This window comes from Odontomachus brunneus, unplaced genomic scaffold (genome assembly GCF_010583005.1).
Source record: "Odontomachus brunneus isolate Ranch 3 - 2012 unplaced genomic scaffold, Obru_v1 Obru_scaffold_002, whole genome shotgun sequence".
Classification (NCBI taxonomy): Eukaryota; Metazoa; Arthropoda; class Insecta; order Hymenoptera; family Formicidae; genus Odontomachus; species Odontomachus brunneus.
This window is the reverse complement of record NW_022639452.1, coordinates 661488-685293: the sequence shown is the minus strand read 5'-3', so window position 1 is coordinate 685293 and position 23806 is coordinate 661488. Positions and strand designations below refer to the sequence as shown.

At 42.2% G+C, this 23806-nt stretch overlaps 4 protein-coding genes across 5 annotated transcripts; 1 reads left to right on the top strand and 3 right to left on the bottom strand.

The window, feature by feature from the left end:
- Positions 1–2179: 2179 nt before the first annotated feature.
- LOC116842702 lies at positions 2180–2974 on the bottom strand. The gene has a single exon (XM_032812275.1). The coding sequence runs from the start codon at positions 2972–2974 to the stop codon at positions 2180–2182; it is 795 nt and encodes a 264-aa protein (XP_032668166.1).
- A 1717-nt stretch (positions 2975–4691) lies between these two features.
- LOC116842119 (odorant receptor 22c-like) lies at positions 4692–6928 on the bottom strand. The gene is made up of 5 exons (XM_032810868.1): positions 6144–6928; positions 5782–5881; positions 5518–5625; positions 4994–5149; positions 4692–4881 (listed from the first exon to the last, which is right to left on the bottom strand). Exons 1-5 carry the CDS (start codon positions 6926–6928, stop codon positions 4831–4833), a joined length of 1200 nt encoding a protein of 399 aa, XP_032666759.1. The 3' UTR covers positions 4692–4830.
- A 961-nt stretch (positions 6929–7889) lies between these two features.
- On the bottom strand, positions 7890–14474 carry LOC116842129 (putative carbonic anhydrase 3). Of its 2 annotated transcripts, XM_032810880.1 has the most exons (7): positions 14350–14457; positions 13100–13229; positions 11005–11052; positions 9744–9899; positions 9158–9381; positions 8833–9066; positions 7890–8642 (listed from the first exon to the last, which is right to left on the bottom strand). In XM_032810880.1, exons 2-7 carry the CDS (start codon positions 13179–13181, stop codon positions 8445–8447), a joined length of 942 nt encoding a protein of 313 aa, XP_032666771.1. In that variant the 5' UTR covers positions 13182–13229; positions 14350–14457; the 3' UTR covers positions 7890–8444. The 2 variants fall into 2 exon arrangements, with proteins under 2 accessions (XP_032666771.1, XP_032666779.1); XM_032810888.1 differs by lacking the exon at positions 13100–13229 and having other exon boundaries at positions 14350–14474.
- A 1890-nt stretch (positions 14475–16364) lies between these two features.
- On the top strand, positions 16365–19006 carry LOC116842444 (potassium channel subfamily K member 15). Its single transcript, XM_032811693.1, has one exon. The coding sequence runs from the start codon at positions 16817–16819 to the stop codon at positions 17843–17845; it is 1029 nt and encodes a 342-aa protein (XP_032667584.1). The 5' UTR covers positions 16365–16816; the 3' UTR covers positions 17846–19006.
- The last annotated feature ends 4800 nt before the right edge of the window (positions 19007–23806 follow it).

Genomic DNA, 23806 nt, shown 5'->3' with positions numbered 1-23806 from the left:
GCTTTCGAAAACGCTGTTTGCACGGGAAATGGATGTCGCACTTTCGCGCGAATTGTGCACTCGCGTGATTCCCTTCTGACCTGACTCCTTCTTTGAGTTGGAAAGAGATTACCGGACTAAAAATTCAACGATTTTGTCAAACACTCTTGCGAGGAAAATGTATCCGTTTATTTCACTTCCGCGCGCGCGCGGTCGCGCGGCTCGACTCTTTCAGTACTCCTTGCTTCGTTCAGAAGGATACACATGAGGCTTACGGTTGAAATTAAAAAGCTCGCAGACGATCAGTCTAGCTCGAGTAGTTTATTACTTTCCCCGAGCTCTCCCGCTTCTTCTTCATTTGCGCTAATATAATATGCCCTCGCGTGGGACGGACGGTGACATTTCGCTTCCCCCTTGTCGCAATTACTAATGTTCTGTGATTGGCACATGGTCGTATGATAGTTTAATGATAATCGATATTGTAGCATATCTCGATATGCATGACAGTTTGAGGAGGCCTCGCGATCGTGCATAGCGAGAAAATAGAGAATTTGCGGGTAATTTTAAGGAATACATCGTGTTTATTCTGTTTACGGTGGAGACGAACGCGACTATAAGCTTCGTCTATAAGCAACGATTATCTTATGGTTTCCCTTTTCTTCTTGGGTTGCAGGGTCTCGAATTCGGTGGAAGTTGCGATACACATGACATTGCCAGATGCGCGTCTCGCGTTGAAAAGAGTGGTGAGACGATTAATCCGCGACGAGTCAAGTCGGAGAGCTGCAGGTGCCAATGTTGTTCCACAAAGTGTCTCGAAAATGTTTGTTCGTGGATCTACGACGATTAAAGTGAGTACACCTCATCGATACATTCCTTAGAGAAATTAAACGTTAATATTAAATTGCTTGTTTCACAAACGAGCGTTCTTTTGCATTTTAATTTAATCATGCCAACATTTCCTCCCTAAATTGAGATATGAGCGTTAAAATTGTTGTCCACTAATTTATTCAGAATGATCTACAAGATTTCTATGCCATATTACCTACAGCTTTATTAATTTTCCACAAATTCCATATTTACTGTGCAGTCTAGAGACCAATAGGCAATAGGCAACAAAAATGAAATAAGATATCGTGTGTATCATAGTTATCAGTAGTGTTTCAGTCTCTTAAGACTTCGTACTATATTCGTGTTTTCCTGACCATTACGCAAACCATGTTTATCTATGCTTTTTTCTCTGTCTTACAGCCATGTAGAGAGTAGTGTTCGTTCCAATGATTATTCTTTACTTCATTTTCAAGCACAAAAGAGCAATCGAGTATGACTGCTGTATGATCTGGAACATTGTTGGAAAATTTGTCAAAGGGACTAGGTAATGATTATAATATAGTAATAATAGATTATCATTGTATAATTGTTTTACAAAATGTTTTATTTGGATAATAAATTAAGTCGTACCATTATAAACGAAGGCAGAGACAGATTAAACTTTTCGATCGCTGCAAATTTGCACTCCAGATTATTGGCCATTATGAAAGACAGAAATATACGTTGCTGTGCTGCTCGATATTGATACCAGCATCCGTGAAACGCTATATCTGTTATTTCTGTACTCTATATCTCACAAAATACACGATAAGAAGAAATTATTAATTAATTGCCGTTTCCATTATAACCAATTAATTAACCGATTATTTAATATATTCTCACAATATTTATTCATCTTACCGCGTTTAATAATAATTGTACGGAAGAACACAAGAGAAAGAATTGCATTAATATGCTGAACGTAAATAGTAGAACTGAGAAACTTTCCGCGAAAGTCAACGACGGTATCTGAAAATCCGTGAAAATCGTGACACATTTTAAGATAATTGACATTAATTAGTCAACAATATCGTATTTTATACAAGCCGCACGTTCGGTCGACAATTATCTGGCTGATGATTGTTCAGACGATACCTCTAATGCAAATAAGGTTAACGATTCTGAACTCTTACTCACTGCGGTTATCGTAACACAGAGAAAGCAAAACCGGAGAACGCTTGTCAAGAAGATCAAACTGAAGTTCAAAGACAGCAGCTTCTTCAGTATCAATGATATGCTGAAACACAGAGTGTTTGTAAGCACGACAAGATGTAAAATCGAAAATACTTCTCTATTACGCAGTCCCGACTCTGATTAGAGGAGTGCAGCGTGCTTACCATATAACGGTGTTGTAATGTTGACACAATGTTCTCAACTCTTCCACCCATCGATCTTCCTCAGAGCGCCCTCCCCCAGTCTCCCGCGGATGTCGGAATAACTGGGCGAGTTTTATTGCCATGTATCGATATTGCGCGGTCAATAGCAGCACTAGGTGCATCATATAAACGTCCAAGCTGTACTTTTTGAGAATTCGAGACGAGCCACCGAACGCCATGATGAGAATCGACGGGATCAAGACGGAGGTGGAGAATGGTTCGGCGGAGAAGGCCGTTGGAACATTGTAATCCGAGTAGAAGAAAGTGTTTCTGTTGAAAACCAACAAAAGCGGCTCTATGTTCCACACCAAGAACGAGATAACGCTGAATATTCCATACAACGTTAACGGCATTATCTTTGGCTTCAGGATCGACCTCACGATGTCCTTCATAGTCTCATCCGCGTCTCGCAGCAGATCGTTCAACTTGCCGATCACCCGTTTCAGTAGCTTCTTGTGCGCGTAGAAACGAGTGAGCATAACGATCACTTCTATAGTGACCATGACGCCGATGCTGCCCTCCTTCAGAGTTTTCTTTTGCGGCGCCAGGATTAAACCGAATATGAACCCGGCGATCTGTATCACTTCGATCAACAGTATGATGACGCCATATGCTCGCCAGAGAATAGAAGGTCGCGAGTCGTCGGGCGTTATCGGCAATAGATTGCCCGACAGCAGATTCGCTCGGATATTTAGAGGATTCAAATTTCGAAAATCCATGTTCTTTTTCTCTCTTTGTCCTTCGATCTTCATGGTAGTTTCGAATTACATTGACGACAAAGCAGTCTGTGAAAGTCGGTGGTTCAATCGCTCGCGTTCCCCTTCCTTTACGAATGAGGATGAGCGACCCTCTCTGTATTTAAAGTACAAAGAATTGAAAATTCTAAGTTAATGCTATTCTGCAGTTCACTATTCCCTTTGGGTTTTACTTTATTCCAAGTTCTTATTAATATGTGATATATGATGTTCCGTTTCGCGGAATCGTCGCGAACTTAATTATCGTCAACAATGTAGCATATTTCCGAATAATGATTTCAAAGGGGGACTTGTCATGAAGAAACATATAAGTTTATAAATAAGTAGACATCGAGAGAGAGCAATACACCGTGAAAGGGTGTAATTTGTTCAACACGATGCTACATTTGTCATGTAGTTGATTTGCAGAGCTGACTAATATGAGAGTCTGAAATTATCCACGTGCACGTTCTATGATACTGAATTGATCAGCGTACACACTGCAGCGTGTCCTCGGACAAATGTGACAATTATCTTATAGCATCCCGTTGTTCTTTGCAGAGCAGGGGATTCGAAACAAGTCGCAGTACCTGATGATGTTCCACGTTTTGTGCGAGAAAGAGTCACCGAGGATTAATCCACTGGATCCACTGTCCACTTAATTCGGGTGGACATCGAAAGTGCTATGCCACAAAAAGTCTCTAAATTTACGAATCAATGGCCACAGTAAGTATATTCCGAAAGATCAATTGACTAATTAACTTTTAGTTGTATATGCTGATGGTATATGATGATTTGTATATATATATATATATCTTTCATTGATAATGAGTACCATAGATATTAAAGAAGAAATAGAGCACGACACAAATGATCAATAAATTTATTTATTTGTGTTTACCTCTGATTTGATAAAAATCATCGTAGGAAAATAAGGGTGATAGGAGACGAATTTATCGGTAGCGTTATCATGGAGCTAATAAAAAAGAGATAAATTGAGCCAAAATGTGAATTATATTCACACTTTTGCGTCATTATGTGAATTAAGCCTACGGCACACGGTGCGTGTTTTCGTGTTAATCGTGGTAATCGTATGCGACTTAACCATGCGAACAAATATGCTAGCTATAAAGCTAGAAATTTTGTACGCTGCGTGTTAGCTTGCTAGTTTTAGATGATAAAACATATGCTATTTTTGCTACGTGTTTTGATGCTAGCTGAGTAAAAGTGCAACATGTCAGAACTGGCAATATATGATAGTAGGTAATTAAATATATATATATATATATATTAATATTATCATTATATATATTCCGTATAATAACTTATTTGTGTAATGTAATTTTTGTATAATTATATATATACATATTGTATATAATAATTATTTTTAATATTTTTTATAGTGGTAAAAGTTGCAAGAAAAAAAATTAGCTGCAATAACTCTTTTTTATTAATAAAAAGAAAAGAAGAAATAAAGAAAATAAAAGAAAAATTTGAGTTAAAATGTCGGTTTTAGGTCGGTATAAAAAGTACAAAGTACAACTTAGTGTAACTAAAAAGAACAAATCTACGTCTATCACGTGAAATGAAAACTAGCAGCATTGCCATTTTATCAACACGCAACGCAGTCCACAGCGCAGCGCGCAAGGAATCTGTTAACTAAACTAGCAGCAAAACACGCACCGTGTGCCGTAGGCTTTAGACTCGTCTGAGCTATCCGTCTTAAAATCGCATCTCTTAACTCCCTTTACCCCTTGTAATCACCTGTCATTAGATACATACACGACATACGATTACCAATTATATGTAATAATTAACTGAGATGGTCCAGAAATCCTATATTTTCCATACTCGAGACGTGTCCCTTGTTGCACTCAATTTGCTCTTAGAAATAAAAGTGCGATTGAGTATGATTGATTCATGATCTAAAAAATTGCTAAGTTAAAAAAAATCGTTAAATAATTTGAGGAGAGGAATTTAAAACGTTGAGAATTTCACAAAGTAAAATAATAATGCAGATGTTGTGTAAAGTTTTACCGTCATAAAGGAGGGCAGAGACAGATTGAACTTCTCAATCGCCGCGATTTTACAGTCCAGATTGTTGGCCATTATCAGCAACAAGAATGTAACTTTCATCGACGGACCACACTGATACCAGCTTTCGTCAAATGCTTTATCCGTTATTTCCGTACTCTATATTCGATATGTAAATAATGATTTGACGTATATTCAGTTCTTTATATCGATACACTTCTTTCTTGCTTCCGTACATTCAGAAAAATGTTTCGATAAAAAACATTAACAAACAGATATTTCTGATCAAATCCCAATCAATTTTTATATTTGATATGTCCGATTAAATTTATTTGGATATTTCCGATCATAACGGCATTTCATCAGATAAACCGATCAAAAAATTATGAACCGATATTTCTCATCAGATGTTTCCTGATTGAATACAAAAATTCATCGGTATTTTTCTCGAAAATATTCGTTTGTAAATTTTTTATCGGATAATTTCTCCTAATGTAGAAAGAATTGCGCAATGCGAGAGATCTTACCGCGTCCGACAACGTTTGCACAGAGGAACATAACAGAAAGAATTGCATTACCGAACCGAGTGAGAACAATATGATGGACATCCCTTCCGTTAAAGTTAGCGATGGTATCTGAAAATATATAAGAATGTTTCGCTCGTCATAGAAAAAAATTCTTTTATTAATTTCCCTCTTTCCTCCGTTGACTGTACAATTCTCAATACGATCGATCTTAATTAATTGGAAAATAGTTTTATAGAACAATTAACGTTAACAATTAGTACTCACTGTACTCATAAGAATACCTATACAACAGAAGCGAAAGACGCTGTTCATGTAAAGCAAACTGAAGTTCACAGATAGCAGTTTTCTCAACATAAACGATATGCTGAAACACGAAGAATATGCTCGTGGAATCCACAAAAATATTGCAAAGAATTGTAAGAAAAGCGCGTTTAAGCGTTGAGTAAAATTTGGAAGTCGCTGCGCGATCTTAGTTTCTTGAGGACGTAATCGTTCAATCGGATCAGCCGGTCATTTTGGCTATCCGATCGAACGAGAAATCCGTTGTTATTTAATATCTGTTTATTTCTTTTTTGTAATTATCAATTATACGTTATTCATTACCGATTCGACCACAACGTGCTTACCGTAAAACCATGTTGTGGTGCCGACATAACGTTCTCAACTCCCTTTCCATCCGCCGATCCGTCCCACGACGAAGCGTCTTGTCGCGCCAGTCGTCCACGCGACTATCCTCGTGAAGATCTCGAAACAACAACATCAGTCTCTCCGCCGTGTATCGATACTGCGCGGTCAACATCAGCACCAGATGCATCATGTACACGTCCACACTGTATTTCTTCAGGAACAGCAACAGGCTGCCGATCGTCATGAAGACAGAGGACACGACCAGCATGCCGCGCGAGAACGGCTCAGTGCTGAATGCGCACGGCAAATTGTAATCCACGTAGAAGAAGGCGTCCTTGTCAAAGGCAAACGTCACCGGCTGTATGGTCCATATGATGATGGTCGATCCGGCTATCAGGCCGTACAACGTAAAGGTCTTCGTTATCGGACTCAAAGTTGACTTGACGATGTACTTCATCGTCTCGTCCGCGTCGCTCAGGATGTCGTTCATCTTGACGACGACTCGCTCTAATATCTTCCGGCTCGTATAAAGTCGGGTGAGCATGAAGGAGACCTCCAGGGTGACCACGACGCACACGGTGCCGTCTTTCAGGGCTTTCTCTGGCGGCGCCAGAACTAACCCAAAGATCAGCGCGATCGTGTGAACCAGTTCAATTATCCAAACGATGATGCTGTATACGTGCCAGATCAGCGAAAATGTCGAATCACCGCCCGCTATCGGCAGCAGATTGCCCGACAGCAGATTCACTCGACTGTTCAAAGAATTCGCGCTTCTGAAGTCCATGTTGATGGCGCGATTCTTCATTTATCAAAGTAGTCTCGTTCAGCGTGGCCTACAATCACGGTTGGCATCTGCGATTGTATTCGCGTTTGCGTTAATTTCCGTCTCGTGTGAAACAACACTCTACGTCTTCGCGAACGTTGCTCCCTATACAAGCGGAAACGAATGACTTTTGTGTCATCACATCGGAACTTACAGTAGACCGCCCATCGACTCGACGTTTCCCTTGCAATTCCGTTTCTCTTCCTAACTCACATTAATATCGTGTATTTGCGCCTTTGTTCATCGACTTAAAATATGAAGAATAAAATATGTGTTTGAATGGACTATAATTTCGAGCGGGATAGCACATCGCAAATAAGTATGTCGCGATACTATACGACTATTCATTATACGTGATGAATGTGTGCGCTCTGGTCTGTTTATCAGGTGAACAGACGAAATCATTAGCTCTCTTGTAATTGCGTTCACCATGCTGGTGAAGCAACAATTATCTTATGGTATGCTGTTAAACGTCGCGAAATGCGGAGCTGCAGTATTTGACATTCCGCAGTGTGCGTGTCGTGGGCAGTAGGACGACAGCAGACCCCAGAATGTACAAATTAATTATCGAGGGGTAGAATTGACCTCGAGTGAGTGGAGTTTCGTGTCGGAGCAACTTTAGAGAACTGCTATTGAAACAGCCACCGTATTCTAACGGAGAAGTTGCAGTAAAACAAGGTAATGAAAATAACATTGTTACTAACAAATATTGTTTTTTAATCGAGACTAAAGTTAATTTGCGCGAAAGGTAACTCAAGCTCCACTGCCAGAGAAATCATCGACATCTGTCTTCTTTCAATCACTTTACAAAACTATTTCTATTACTAGCGAAAAGAGTTAGTTAGAAGAGGGAGCGTGGTGTCGTGCATCACGATATTTGCTCCAAAGAGGTTTTTATGTATCTACAAATATAAGGGATTAATCGTTTTTATAAAAATGCACATTTTATTTGGCACATTTACATGTTGACATGTGCTCGCAAATCGGCGACACGTCGTTCGACATTAACGCTCATTTGCGCTTTCACACATCACATACATTACACATGCTAATCAGCGATGATACATCTGTTGCATCAAAGATATTTTTACATTAAAAAAATTACTATACACAAGTTAAAATAACAATTAAGCGTTCAACAGTGGAAGATCTGAAAAAAGCCAACACAGTAACGAAATTTAAAAGAAGAACCATCAATTTTTCATCTTTACAAATTTTTGTTTGACATATTTTTTCGATGCTGCGTTGTAAAAAATGATTTCTATTATAAGTGAAAATTTGCGTATCAACATCGATAGTGATAATTCCAGAGTTCTCAGTGTCAACGCGGAATCCAGAACGCCTTATCGACTGATGCAGTTGCGAATGAACGAATTTGCCATAATAAATACACGTTTCGTGTTTCCCAAAAGCGATGTAAACGAATGATATCATGCCGCTGTAACTTACAGGCGCATGTGTCGAGCAAGAATATATTCTAAAAGCCCTCGCACGACTGCAACAGTCTAACTAGTATGACACTGAGGATGCTCGAGACTACACTCGAAGTGAACGAAGACGCTGCGGAATATCCTTCCAGGCGATGGTACACCTTCCTGTCGCCGAGGAGCTGAACGGGTCTGTAATTGTGCTGCAGGGCGTAGTCGCCGTTCATCACGCTTTTAAACACGTTCACCTGTTCACCCGAACACAGAGACGATTTAGATCGCGGAAAGAGAGCTTTTCGCTCGAAAAAGAAACTCGCCTTCAAAACAAACATGCTTTTTCAATTTCGTCTTCAAAACAAACATGCTTTATCACTTTCGTAATACGAAATAAATTAACGCTTCTCTGAGCGCTCGATTGAGAAAATCCTGTCGAATCACCTGTGTTTCCGATACCGTGAGCCTTTCGGTCATGATGAACCACATGACGGACTCCTGGCATCCCGGAGTGGTCAAGGACCCCTGATAGTGGTAGTACGTTGTGTGGTCCTTCGGCAACAGCAGAAAGGGTATCAGCTTCTTTTGTATAGTCACCATGCTCTTTCCCACCCAGTGCGATACCATCTCCGTCAATTTTAGGATCACTGTCAGGTCCACATTATCCTCGGCGCTCAACTGCAACGAAGGTACGTAAACGCATCGTCTCTACGCGAAAATACGCTCGCATTCATGTGAATGTTGCGCGAATGGATAACGCGTTTCCCACCTCGAACAGCACGGCAACCACCACTACGCCGTTCTCGTGTTCCGCGGCTACGCTGAAATTCTCGTACTGAATGTCGTAATGCACGAAATGCAATTCCAGCGGGTAACGAGTACTGTCCACGGTGTGCTCGGCGTCCCAGTGAAAATGCATCTGCTCCAGAACGTACAGCGACGGCAGATTGCTGCCGCTCACGTGGATCGGCACTCCGCCCAGCTTAACTTGCACTGTGACGCGATTCATTACGAAAACATATGCCTCTTTTTGATTTTGCCAACTTATTCTGATAGTCAATTAGTCTCTCTTACATTTTTACTTAAAATATTCAACTGTACTTAACATGTTCGCTATTAATGTGACAGATGTATGACAACGACATTTTTCTTTGTGTATCCACATGTAAACAAATCAAGTCTGTTTTGTACAGTGAAAACAAATGTAACGTGTTCTGTAGAGAAAATTCTTCAAATCAACTGTGGCAGCGAACGTGTAAAATTTTTCTTTCAAAAAATATATTCAGAAGACATGTATATTTCCATTGAGCGCTATTTATATAACTAGATCCTATATAGTCTAACGTGGAGCTTACCGGAATGACCGGTGTTTGTTACCGTGCCGGGAAACGCGAAGTCGTATCGGTCGAATTTGAGTGCACCGAGATCAGACCTTATGGCCTCGTCTGTTACAATATCGATCGGCGACTGCTTCTTCCCGGTTTTACATATTCCCGTCCAGTTCTCTGGTCCTGTGGAGTTGTTCAAAAAATTTGCTAACACGCGGACAGAACAATTGTGATTGCAATGAATGAATGTGTAGCTAAATCGTATACCGATTGTTACAAAAAAGAAAAAATAAAAAATGTCTTGTTCATGATAGTTCTAGAATGTGCAATATTCCCTTTTTCCCTTACTTTCTTCTTTTTTTTTTTTTTTTGGAAGGAACGACGAATTTCAATTCGTAATTTTGCATTTTGCGTCCGCATGTGAGATGTGCGTTCTAATTTATGCGTCGTATCGTTGGTATTTTGGCAAGCTTCTCAGGCCAGTATTTGTTAGGGGACGAGTCATTTGTGCGTTATTACCGAACAATGCGCTTACTTGAACGATTCTTTTGTTTCATCAATACACTGACTTCGTTCACTAAATACCTTCAAGTGACAGTCAAGGCCGCGGTTATTAGATCGTTAATGGCCTGCATGCAAGTTTCACGTAAGCGAGGAGAATGCACTTATCGCTTATTACGAGTGAAGCATCGAGCTTGAGAATCGCGAAAACGACCTTATCCGTCTGATATTCGTATCATTTTTTTGTCTGTATTCTTGAGAACTATTATCGTTGAGTGGAAGTAATTATAAATTACACGTTTCCGATAAAGCACCGTTGCCGCAAGCACATTTCAAGTGAGCAGAAGCTCAATTATTGCAAATCGACTGGATGGAGACCAGACGAAAAATTCGCAGATAAGAAATAATATGCAGAAATTATTCGTAATTTTTTTTATCAGTTTATCCGATGATATGCCATTATGATCGAAACCACTCAATTAAATTTAATAGGATATCCTGATCGAATATAAAAATTGATCGGAAATATCTGTTTGCTAATTTTTTATCAGATAATTTCTCTCAGTTTTATCTCTGCGACCGAAAACATTCGTCTAAACAATCGACTGCGTTAAAACTCGCTCGAAATAGCTGAGAGCAATTTGCCGAAACCTTGAGAGCAATTTGAAAACTTAAAATCTGCGAAAGACGATCGTTCCCACAAACGATTTTCTCATCCGGTCCCCGAGCGACGGAAAATGCAGTTGCACTAACAGAGTTGTTTAGTCCGTGTAATAATCGCAATTACCATGTTCGCCCCCATAGTCCCAGTCACTCGCTCTCGATGCGTGTAATCCTGCAAACGAAACACACACAATATTCGTCGTTGCTGCATGTTGCACACATGATAACAATGCGATTATTATCATTAACGTAGCACCTCGCGGTTTACCGTAATCCGCGCCGATTCCGCGGCGTCAGGTGCGAAAATTCGTCAGCGCGACATTTTACGGAGACGCGTGACGATCGCTGTCTGACGAAGCCGGCATCGCGACCGCGTCCTCAGGCCGCGGCATCAATTTGACGAGAACTCGCACGAACGACCAATAAAATAATTATTTCCACGTCGGCGCGCGCGCGCGCGCTTACATTCGGCTCTCCGGTGAGCTCGATCGGTAATTGAACGCGCACGACACAGGAAACAGAATTGACCTCATTGACCGCGCGCGCTCGCGGCGAATTTGTTCGCACTTGTTCCCAATTCGATCGAACGGCCGAGGAAAAGCCGACGGCGAAGTCGTCGTCGTCGGCGCTCGCCGCGTCGCTGAAGGAGGCCGCGTGCCCGCGCCTTTGGCGTCGTCATCGTCGACAACTGGACCGCAATCGGTAGGATAAACGCCGGCGCTTTCTGGATCAGCGCGCGCCGCAACCACGACAGAATCGCTCAAACGGCAAACAGACTTTAACGAGCATAATGCACACTTCCGCTACAGGGACAACGAGCGACCGGCTGATCGCCGATCGGGATGAGTTTCGTCCGCAGTTAGGGATATTTGAGATTGCGCGGGGCACAAATAGGTCGACATTTGGGCATTTGTCGTGCGCTTTCTCACGGTACAAGTTGAATCGGGCAGCAGGAGGAAGAGAAAGACAAAAGGAGGAGGTGAGACGTCGTGCCACTTCTCGTTATTTACAGCGCGCTCTCTTTCCACGTGTTCAACAGACAACGTTGTGTTATGAAAGAAAACGTGAGAGACGAATGGTCGAGATATCGAACGTAGATACAGATAGGCTGCCCGCTCTATTTTCTTTTTTGGCGTTAGTCCCGAAAAGCGTGAGTCCGTCTCGCCCAGGAGAAAGCAAATCCTCTCATTGGACAAGACGATGTGTAACGATGCTCGCGCGAAAAATAGCAGACCACCTGTCTCTAGTCGCACATTGCGGCTTGTTCCCGCGTGCTTTAGATAATGAGATATTGAAATAGAGAGAACGAACGATCGGAAAAAAAAGAAAATAAGCGACAGCCCGCGCGAAGATACGCGCGTGAGAAAATAAACGGAGAGGAAGCGGCGCGAGTTTAAGTTAAACAAAAGTGCGTGCGCCGAACGATTCTGTACGCGGAAGTAGTACGTGGGGAACGAGGAGCGCGAAATTTTGCGTTTCGACTCGAAAGTCCACGCAACTGGATGTGTCACAACTGATATGGACCAATTGTTAAAAAAGAAAGAATCGTGGGACGAATCTACATATATATACAGAGTGTAAACTAACTTCATTTCTCTTCATTAAATAATGTTATCTTCGGCATCAAACGGTTGATAGAAAACAAAAATTTCATATTTTGCACTTAGTTTTAGAATAGCTCGTAACTCTTTGTAGTACCTTTAACTTTGCAAGCTGTTTAAAACAGAACGTCTGTCTGTCTGTAAATTCCCTATAAACTTCTGAACCCTTCAACTGATCTGAATCAAATTTTGCGTAATTACTGTCTAAGAGTCCGCGGAAAGGCCCCATGAAATCTGGACACACCTCCCATCCCCAGCCCCTGACTTCATCCTCTTAACACCTTGTGATAACTCGGACAACGCCGGGTAGAGCTTAAGCTGGTAGATCCATAAATTACGAGAACAGGTGGGAAAGGGACAAAACCGCACTACTCACGTGTTGCGCGAGCCGATACCAACTGCAGCGATTTCCGATGATTCACGAAATCACATGCGATAACCGCGAATCGATTGGCTGAAAAAACTCAGATTCGTCCAGATTTTCATCGGCAATTTTTCTTTCTCCTCAGCGTAACACCGATCGACTCGTCCGAACGGTTTGGCAGGCGAAAGAACGGTACGGCAATCGCGGCGGGAATGAGCAATCGAGCGAGTGAAGAGCACGTGAAGAGTCCTTACCTAGAAGAGCGAGACCGATCAGGCGGAGGAGATGCATCGCGGGGAGCCACCTAGGAAGGAACGGTCGCGACGGTCGTGACATACGAGCGCGATGACGACGGGCATACGACTGATGAATCCCGACGTGAATCTAAATGGATAACCCCGAGTGATTACACGAGGAACTATCGCGCGAGAGAGATTTAACGTGCCGGGCAATGCGGAGGAGGCCCCGCCGGTTCGTGATCTGCAACTGGACCGCAACGGCTAATCGGCTTATCGGACGATAGAAGTCATACTTCTTAATCTGACACCGCGCTGACTACGTAATTTACGATTTATTCTCGTACAAGCGATTGATAAAAGTGTCGTAAGAAGTGTTTAAGCGCGTTGCATCACATTTCGCCAGAAGGTTGCATCACATGAATACTAGACTGCTGTGGTCCGTGCGAATTGGGACGACTGTTCGACTAAATATGAATTCGCGAGCGGACAAAACACGTTTCAAAATCTTAAATTTAGACTCGCGTTTTGCGCATTCATCGACCGATCGTGTGTAACGTCCGTTTGGTTCACGAGCAGCTGCAGGTACCTTCGGGGATCTTATATTGGCTTAAAATAAATAACAGCGTCATTCTTACAGGAGCGTTCCTGGGAGCCATGTTTATGCAATCAGAAGAGATATATGGTAAAACCAACATAAGTGCTCATACAAAGTGTTTGATGATAACATATGGAACTCCCGTGTAGATCAGATCAAACGAAAAATTCCCTCATTTATTCTGCAAATAACCTCGTAAAATTTTGAGTTATTGTTGAAAGAAAATTAGCGAGTAATCACGCGCTAATCTTATAAACGAAAGAAGATTCGAAAACCTGCGATCGTTGACCAAAATCTTCTTTAATCAAAATAACTCAAGTATCTATGTGGTTGTTTGGTAGAGCACTTTTTTGTTCAGTCTAACTTAATCCGCACAAGAGTTTCAAGTGTCATCATCGGATACCTTGTATGTACCTTCATTATCAAAATAACCGAGTTTCCCCAACATTTTCTAAAATATATTTTATAATACAAGAGAAACAATTGGGAGATTTTGTCAGCAAAAATTCAAAACACGCGTAGACTTTCTAGAAAATCGGAATATACTCATTTGAAGAATTTAATTTATGAAAAATATAGAAACACCACGAAACCGGAAAGAGGACGACTATGATCCGCAAACGCAAAGAGCCGCGGGATGTTATCAAAAAGTTTGCGAGATGCTCTTTACCTGCGCAAAGCAACGCTAGCGTAATCACCAGTGGGCAATCTAAACCGAATTTCACACGTGATGCACATGCCGTCATTTTGCCGAGATGCAACTGGCACGACGACCGCCGCCCGACTGATCTACACGGTGCAAATTTCTTGAAGAGACGACGTGCTGACGACATGCTGACGACGTGCCCAAACCACGGACCCCCGCGAAATTGCACTTCCGATCAATCGATCCGCAAGGCGCGCCTCCGATCGACATCGATGACAGTCGCGAGTTCGCGCTCGAGCGAAGTTTCTGCGAGTCTGACATTCTTCAAAGATGGTAATAACGAGAGAAAAAAAGAGTAAAGCTTTCGCGAGAGAGAAATCCCATTTCGCGCGACTGTACCTTCAAAATTGAGAGTTCTTATCCCGAAAGTTTTCTCTGCTCCATTCTTTCGTTTGTATCCACAGTGTTTGAGGAAACAACTTGATCAACATTGCGCAGACAGTTCGAAGTAATTAAACGTGAAATGTCATTTGGAACGCAGTCGACGGCGTTTCTCGAACGCGCGTGGCTCGAGCGTTCAAATTACCAATGAGTTCAGATATTTTTAGAGGTAAGTGAGTATACACGAAATCATGTTACTCGTGACACGTTCGTGTCCTGCTTCTCGTCACTCCTAATGGATCAAATGCGGATATATATCATCGTGGCCATTAGAGCCCTTCAAAATCGAAAGCTACAATGTTGCTCTTTCGTCCGAGCGAAGCGCCGAAGCATACAGTCTTCGCCAAAAGATCGCGCGTACTGAGAAAAATCTCTCGGTTATAAGAATAAAAGCATGTTTGCTGTTTGATGATCGTCAGGGAAACAGATCGACCTTGCATATCATTACTTCTCGTTTGCCATTTTAATGAACATGAGATACAAATCATTAATTGTTCTCGTCTATTTAGGCTAGAGTTAGGTTAGTTATATTGCCGTCGTACAAATGTTATTTGGAGCGGCAAATTGGAAGTAAGGGATTGTCTACAATGCGGTCGTAGTTGCGTTTTAAAGTCTGCAAATCGATCTGTTTCTTTCGTAAAACTCGTGCAAAATGAAAAGTTTTATCGGATAAAACTTTCTCTTTTTTCGAATTGACTCGTACAATTTATCAAGAGCGATTTATTTATATTTCCACGACTAAAGTCGTGTTTCAAGTGCCAAAATGTGTATAGCGTGCCTCCATAAAATATCTCGTTTATCTTGGCAATACGAACACGTGGCATCTTCACACAGTCATCTTGCGAGTGTCAACGTCGAAGTTTGTCCCAGCGAGATTTGCATAAGTCGACGTAAGTCGAAGCGAGAGCACGTCGGCGCGGGAAACAATGTTAAATTTACTGGTCTGGTTTCCGCACGTGTAATGCGGCAAAGGGGAGCTCTCCCCCATCTCCCCCATGATGCGGTTAATTATGTCACACGATCCTCTCTATGTCTCCCCCTCGAAGTTCCGATATCCTAGCGATGCTGATTGGAATACCGACAACGATGACACATTGCGCTAACTAAAGCCGTTCTCATACATACACATACACACACATACACATACATACGCTCAGACAAAGACAATGCTACTTCGCGATCCTTTCACAACGCGCCGGTTGCATTATAACCCTTTATGTCATATTTCCTTTCGCGATTAAAGATGCCTTTTCATCGGGCTCTCTCGCATAGTGGAATGTTATTTGGCAACGTCACAGCCGTGGGTAACTATTTCAAGTTCCACGCACAAACGCGGGTTCCCACGAATTCAGCGGCTGGCGATCGTAGACGCGGTAAAAATAGTAAAATTCACAGAGTCCGTTTGCGAACAAGCGCCTCGTAACGGAGTTATTCTTTCACCGTACGAACGCGTCGTCATCGTCGAAAGAGAGTAAGTCGCGTCTCGGGATTAAAATAGTCCGACCGAAGTAGCGTGGCAACATTGATTTACAATTTATGCGATTCTCCCCAAGTAGTCCAATATATCACGCGGCTCCGGCGTTCAATCCGAAAGCTCGGCCCCCGTCATAATTGTGGATTGCCTATCGCGACGGATGATTGATCGAATTCGATCTCGAATGGCCGAGAGTCTAACGTCGACTTTCAGTTGGCGTATTTCCTTCGTGTAAGAGAGCCCAACGATAAATCTCAATCCACCACACCGATTCCAATCCCGCGAGAATGACCCGCGAGGGGGCGAGTAGTTGAAACGGAAACGCAGCCGTGTGATAGGGGCCGCACGATTCAACAGGAGAAGGAAGAGAGGAGTCGAACAGAGTGGAATCCCGCGGGAGGAAACGAGAAGGGAAGTCTGCGCGCAGAGGGGCGTCCCGTGAACCCGAAATAGAAAAGCGGCGCACGAGTTGCCGCCAAGTATCAGCACCAAGGCGGTGGTGTTCTCCATGTGCATGGCTGCGTCGATTCGCCTCGCGACTGGCGCGGTACCGTCGTTGGTAGTTCGCGTCGGAACATGCCGCGCTCCGGCGTCCCGATGATGAGGTCCTCCCTGAGGAGCCGAGACTCGTCCTCGACGTCGACCGGCGTCGATCCGCGGGAGCGCATCAAGGACTGCTGTCGCAAGCTGGTGGCCTTCATGTGCACCCAGGTGGGCGTGGGTGGCTTGGTCGTCGGCTACGCGATCGTGGGCGCCTTCGGCTTCATGACGATCGAGACCCTGGAGGAGCCGGAGGTGGTATGCGTTCGCGAGTCCATTCGCAAGGACTACGCGGACGAGTTGTGGTTCGGCACCGCGAGCAATCAATCCGTCAATGTGTTCAACCGCACCGCCTTCTGCGAGGTGTCCAACACCATCCTGCTGCGCTACCAGGAGAACATCACCACCAACGAGCGCAACAAGGTCAACTGTACCGGCCTCAAGGCCACCGATCTATGGTCCTTCCCGGCGGCGTTGATGTTCTGCTTGTCGGTGTTCACGATGATCGGCTACGGCAGTCTGGTGCCGAAGACCCAATGGGGCAAGGGCGCCACTGTGGTCTACGCGGTCCTCGGCATTCCGCTCTACGTACTCTACTTCCTCAACATGGGCAAGGTGCTCGCGCAAACTTTCCGCTGGCTTTACACGCGGCTGCACGAGTGCACCGGTCAACGAAAACCCGGCCAGAGGATCACCGTACCTTCGACCGCTTGCCTCTGGGTGATATTCGGCTACATTCTTGCCGGCTCGATCATGTTCGCCGAGTGGGAGAAATGGGACTACTTGGACAGCGCCTACTTTTGCGTCACGTCGCTTTGCAAGATCGGCATGGGCGACCTGGTACCCGGTTGGAAACAAGACGACTCCATGGAGAACAATCAGACGAAGCTCATTATCAACTTCGTCTACCTCTTGTTGGGAATGGGTTTGGTCGCCATGTGCTACAATCTGATGAAGGAGGACGTTTACGTGAAAGCTCGAGAGCTCAAGGAACAACTGAACCACGCGATAGACGCGCTCCATTACAAGATAGTGACGTGTTGTAGGTCAGAACCTACGGACTGAAGGGGAGGATTTACGTGCTGATGCAACGTAGAAACTGCGAATAATGCCGGGATAGCATAGCCGTAAGAACATTATCAATCTTGGGAGAAGCAGTGCGAGTCATATAGCTTCTCGATTTTAAATATATGATTGAAGAGGTTTCAAATGTACAATTGAATGATGAAAAATGAACTTTGGCCGATGGAAAATGCACTGATAAACAAATGCTTGAAAATTTACGCGTGGGATAAAAGTTTATATTTTGTAGAAATAGATCTTGTATATCCCGCAAATAACTATTCAAGTACCTCTCTCTCAGTGTGTCGAGACAGACACACAGAAATTGTACAGATAAACATGTAAAATATAGAGAAGCGAAACGACACCATATCGAAAGTGACTGGTGCAAACGTTTTTGTAGATGCTAATTATCGACGACTGCGTATCGGCGATTACATATAGTTGATAGTTTATTATAGTTATAGTTATATTATTATAGTTATAGTTATAGTTATAGTTTATTATAGTTGATAGTTCATAGTCCATAGGCTCTCTTGTTGCCACACAATATTATCGCGACGATAATCTATAATTTCTAGTTTTAGAAACGCTAGAGAAGAGAAATCACTCCTATTTACGACACAGCTAATGGAGGCTGATGGGGACTACGAAGATGAACGGAGAAATTGTGGAACGAGAAAACCGTAGCACTTTGTATGAAGCTAATTGCAAAATCCATAATTTCTTGCATTCGGAATTTTTGCGTTGCATTATCGCGCGGAATAATGTTCTTGCGCGTCTGATTTATCGCGAGTTCGCGCGAAGACGACGGGAATTTATGGAGCTGCCGATGAAGTGTTTGTCAGGAGAACGGACACAGGTATTATACAACGCCAGATATATCGATCCGATGGGACGTGTCAACCGCGAAATAATTGTGCTTCCGATTATCCCGAGAGCGTGCAATCGCTCCGCCTCCTAATTTATCGATTATGATAATGTCTAGTCCGCTGAATTAATGAGCCTGCAATATGTCGCCGAGAAAGGATGCGCAAAACACACGCATAGATAAGGATACGTTACGTGCATTATCACACACATTCCACAAGAATTATTTGTATACGATCGCCCGGGAATAAAACTGTTGTTGCTAACCGACGAGTATGAAGCCTGCATTATTGATACGTGTCTGTCGTATATTTATCTGTTTCAGTTCATTGAAAAAAAAATACTTGAACATTTCTTTGTGGGAAACAAAGTTTATTTCTGTGAAATAAAGTTTGTATTTCTGTGTGAATAAATTCCGCAGATAAATTCTCAAGTATTGTTTTCTCAAATTAATTAGGTAAGGCTCTTAGATTTTGAAAAGTCTTATAAGAGAAAGACTAATGCGAGCCATACGTTGGACAGAAGTATGGAGAAAAAAATGTAAATAAATTATCTTCGACACATGTTATATTCTTACAAAATTAACATTTTTCTGCGTACTTTCTTCCAACACGTGACTCTCATTGGCCTTTCTCTTATAATTTTATTGTTTTTTCAGTGTAAGAATAATTTCAGTGATGGGATCTACGTGCCGCCTAGATTACACCTGACCTAAATTGTATTCTTCCGTTATACTTCCGTGTACGTGCGCATCTTTTATAAAGACGTTCACCGAGTTCTCCGATAGAACTTGGCCGGAAGACAAATAGAAATATACCACGGACGAATCATCAGTTTCGTCGACTTGAAGCCGGTCAAAATTAGACGCGTTTAATCGCCTCTGTTCTTCAGGGCAATGTACTGTTTAGCGTGCCTTACGCTTACACCGTATATACATATCCCTATCTGCCTTGAAATAATAATCCAGTACGATTACAGAAATAACTCGACCCGCAGCTCTTACGATTCTCACGTGCCATTTCGGTTTCGCTGCGAACGACCAACGAAATCGTCCCCTATAGCGACCAAAATTCCAATTTTTCGGCACATTAGGTCATGTTTTATTTATATTTTGGATAAAAATGGAAGACTTGCTTATATCACGGTATATATTATCACTGCATAAAGATTGTTGAGTGGAGTTGAGTATCGACACGTAATTCGTGATGGAGTAAGTTCTTCTTTGCACCGATAATTGGAGATTCTTGTGCGATCATAGTGTGAATTTGATAAAAGCGAAAGATACAACGCTATAACGTTCGTACGCTCGCACTGTATGCTGGCAACAGCTGATTATACTTCACACGGTAAAAGCGCGACTTGCTGAAGTGTGACGTGGCACAGCATTTTCTACGTTATCCGCACTCAGTAAGGTAAAATCAACGCGGCCAAAAGTAAGCACATTTTTTATCGCATATGTGCAACACGGATGATAACGTAACCTTAAGCTTCCATTTGGGCTTTCCATTGGAGTTTTTCAAAAAAACTACCAAAGATGAGCGATCGATAAATCAATATTAAATTCTTTTCTACTTTTTTTCATTTTTCTTGCATCAAAGGGTTACTTATCTACCTCCGCTATTTTCAAATTCAATTAATCTCTATGTCGATAGGTTTTTTCGATTCTATGTTCATAAACTTTACGACTAAATTTTACAGGATATTTTTATCTAGCTCCTACGGCACCGTTAGATGGTACCAGGCGTTCCGTTTGGTCGCGCTTCAATGGGTTTAAAGGCTTGGCTGTTGTGAAACCAAAGTGTAGTTTCTGAGTCTCTGTTATCGGCCGCCACCGTTTCCAAATCGAGATCGCAGCATGAAGCAATATAGGTCGGAAAGGCCTTTTTTTTCAATTAATACGACTCGGTGACAAGTCGATATAGGTAAGCATCACGAAAAATATATTTTATGAATGTTCATTTACTAGATATTTGAAACAGATATAGAAAGATTAGAAACTTTATCGAACTTCATTGAACACTTTCATTGCTTTTTATACAAAAAATCAGATACCAACTTCTCTTTTTTTAATGTCGCCTATCTTTGCTCAATACTTAAATATTATCATAAAAGAAAAATACTCTGCTGTGTGATATTTATCTCCTAAAATTAGAAAATTAATTGAAGCAGAGTCAAGCTACAAATTTAAAAGCAATTTGCTAAATGGAGAGATTCGACATCCGTGATATGTCACTCGAATCTTTTACTTATGCAAACAGAATCGTGCTTATTTTTAATGATGCAGTTAGTTTATGCGATAAGAAATGTGACTTTAGAGTCGTAAAATCGAGAAACATAATTCTCCTGACGAGATTCTTTTCATTTTAAAGAAAATACCCATGAGTGTTTTATTCGAAAAGAGGTAAAAGTGCTTTCGCGCAATGAGATAACGAGTCGCGCGGAAATGTTTCAGTCGCTGGGAAGGAACATTCATAATTCATAAGCCCCAATGCAAAAGAGAGATAGAGAAAGCTGTGCATACGGACCGCGGTTGCAAGAAGCGGTGTTTTTAATCGGCCGTTCCGTGCTAATTTACTTAAACTTTTATGTGCCGACCGCGGTTCAACATCTAATGGAATTTAAAGCAAGTCACGTTAGCGGTCGCAGTAATTCGAATGCGGACGGTGTGTATCGATTAAACATGGATAATGGTGGATAATGGTGTAACAGCGATCATTAAGTATCTAGTAATTGAAATTATTTGCTCGAGTAAAAAACCAATTGCACAGAATCTAGTTATTAACGCCATTATCATTGCTGCATGAACGACCAATTCGCTATCGCTAATTTAATGGTTACATTTTCGCGTATCATACGTATAACAAGCAGATGATTCCATTGTTTTACCTTGTTTTAGGATGAATTAGACGTGAAAATCGAATGACACTCTTATTTACTTCAATAAAATAAAATTGCAAACGATCGCGCGCGCCTCTATCGAGAAAGAACCCGAAGATACCAACAACGGTCGAATCAACTGCGCTGGGAATCCTCGCTTGGAAAACCCCACGGGGGAATTATCACTTGACCGACGACAAGTTGGCACTGCCGTCGAATTGCTGAAATTTGCAGCGGGGAAAGCTTGCGGACGTCCGAGCTTGCTGGCGCAATTTGTCGCTTTCGCTTGGCATCTGAATGCGAGCGGACTGCAGTCCTTCAGGATTGCCGAATCACTGCGGAATCGTTGTTTTCCTTTTCTCGCTATGTACTTACGTGCTTATATACGAAAAAGTCCAATACACGTGGAGGGCCTTAGTCAGGTGATATCAGCAAAACGGACAGGCGGAAACGTCGACACCGTTCGGTTGAATAATGCATTACCGTGAAGGGAAGCAAAAATCACGCGCTCGCTTCCTTTTCTCGCTTTTCCTCCCTTTTCGCGTCGTGTAATTCACATTTTTCATTATATTGTCGCGTAACGTAATGAGATCCTTCTTTTTAAGGAAGACTGCGAGCCAAAAGCAAGTTTACATTAATCACGTTACTGGGCTCCATTCAGGATTACTGCTGAATCGGAACTCTTTGCTTGTCTTCGGCAATGAAGGTGGGAAGGTTTCCAAATTTTCGCCGACTGAATTTTAATGATCAGCTTTTCGAAATTAGGGGGATTTAGTCAAGGCGCGTCCGCCATGATCGCGCACCGGATATGAAACAAATTTCATTAAACTGTCGATCAAGCGCCGAATGTTTGCGCGATCGTTCCTCCGTTTAATTGCATTTCTCTTACCACGTAGCGCGTTCGACATTTATCGCGGAGATGCATTAGCACTCTTGACACGGAAAGAACGACCTTCCAGCGACTCCGCCGTGCGATTATATAGTGGTCTCGCGAAAGTCGACGAGACGAGTTGAGTGCCGCTGATCGGCGTCGCAATGATGGCAAAGAAATATGTTTGCTTTAAACTGTAAAATATTTGCCGGGATATATATTGACGGAGATATTTTCTTCTTTACCGAAGAGTTCCAGAGGCAGACACCTGAATCAACATCGTGTGCAGTACGCTCTCCCACAGCGGCAACTCGCGCTTCGCCGGGGCCGCTGTTGATTCTGACAGATTTGCGCCCGAAAGAGCCGTCAAAGAGAACTCGAAAGTTTCGTGGGGAGATTCTACTTCGACATCACGAAACAAAGCCAACTTCTCGCGCGCACGAAGACTATGGTAACAACTGCGACGAAACCTGGCACGCGTGCGAGACGACGATGGTGACGACGAAATTTACAGAAATAACTGTTCAAAGGTATAATTAACGATAGTACATGAAAGATAAATTTATGCAATCTGCGTGTACGCATGCACGAAAGTTTTACATCCTATTAACTCAAATAGAAAAATTTCTGGAAAAAAACTAGCCAATTTTCATTAGGATTAGTGAGATAGTAACTGCGTTCAGAAACTGGACAGAAAAATACTGGTCAGTATTTCTTTTTGGTCCAATTACTGGTCAGAAACTAATAAAAAGAATAAAAATAACAAGCAAATGTCTACCTTCTAAAACACACGTTTTACATTATTTTTATATCGAATAGTAAAACATGATATTTTATGATATAGAAGCAAACAATAAAAACTATAACAAAAAACTATAACAAAAACTTTAACAAAATTTTATACAAAAAATATTTGGTTAAAAAGTAGCCAGAAATTGATTAGTTTTACCGTTACTGGCGAAGCAATAGCGTCTCAAAAAACTAGCCAGTAATCAAAAGAATTCCTTGCAGTCACTAGGCTTGCTAAAAGAGTTGGTTTCTTTTACTTAGAAATTTATACTGCTGTGCAAAATTTCTACTCAATGTATATTTTGGATTACCGATAAATTAAAATACAACTTGCAGACAGGGATATTCCCTCGCTAAGATAATCCACGAATTTTAATCAATCCCGAGGCTTAGCAGATTATAATCTAGAGAACTCTCTCTCTCTCTCTTTCTCTCTTTCACTTTCCCTCTCTCTCTCTGTCTCTCATAATAAAAGGGAAATCCCCTTATCTTCTTCGTGGCCTCAGAGAGAGAGAGAGAGAGAGAGAGAGAGAGAGAGAGAATTAGAATGATAGATA

Bases quoted from the DNA above. Each gene is read 5' to 3' on its own strand.
- LOC116842119 (XM_032810868.1), bottom strand. From the start codon at position 6,928: ATGGACTTCAGAAGCGCGAATTCTTTGAACAGTCGAGTGAATCTGCTG. The intron at 5,882-6,143 runs GTAAGCACGTTG...TTCGTGTTTCAG, and splicing joins CACCACAACATGGTTTTACG to CATATCGTTTATGTTGAGAA. The intron at 5,150-5,517 runs GTAAGATCTCTC...TATCGAATATAG, and splicing joins TGCAAACGTTGTCGGACGCG to AGTACGGAAATAACGGATAA.
- LOC116842129 (XM_032810880.1), bottom strand. From the start codon at position 13,181: ATGTCACGACCGTCGCGACCGTTCCTTCCTAGGTGGCTCCCCGCGATG. The intron at 11,053-13,099 runs GTAAGGACTCTT...TTTCGTTTGCAG, and splicing joins GATCGGTCTCGCTCTTCTAG to GATTACACGCATCGAGAGCG. The intron at 8,643-8,832 runs GTGATTCGACAG...TCGGGTGAACAG, and splicing joins TCACGGTATCGGAAACACAG to GTGAACGTGTTTAAAAGCGT.
- LOC116842702 (XM_032812275.1), bottom strand. From the start codon at position 2,974: ATGAAGATCGAAGGACAAAGAGAGAAAAAGAACATGGATTTTCGAAAT.
- LOC116842444 (XM_032811693.1), top strand. From the start codon at position 16,817: ATGCCGCGCTCCGGCGTCCCGATGATGAGGTCCTCCCTGAGGAGCCGA.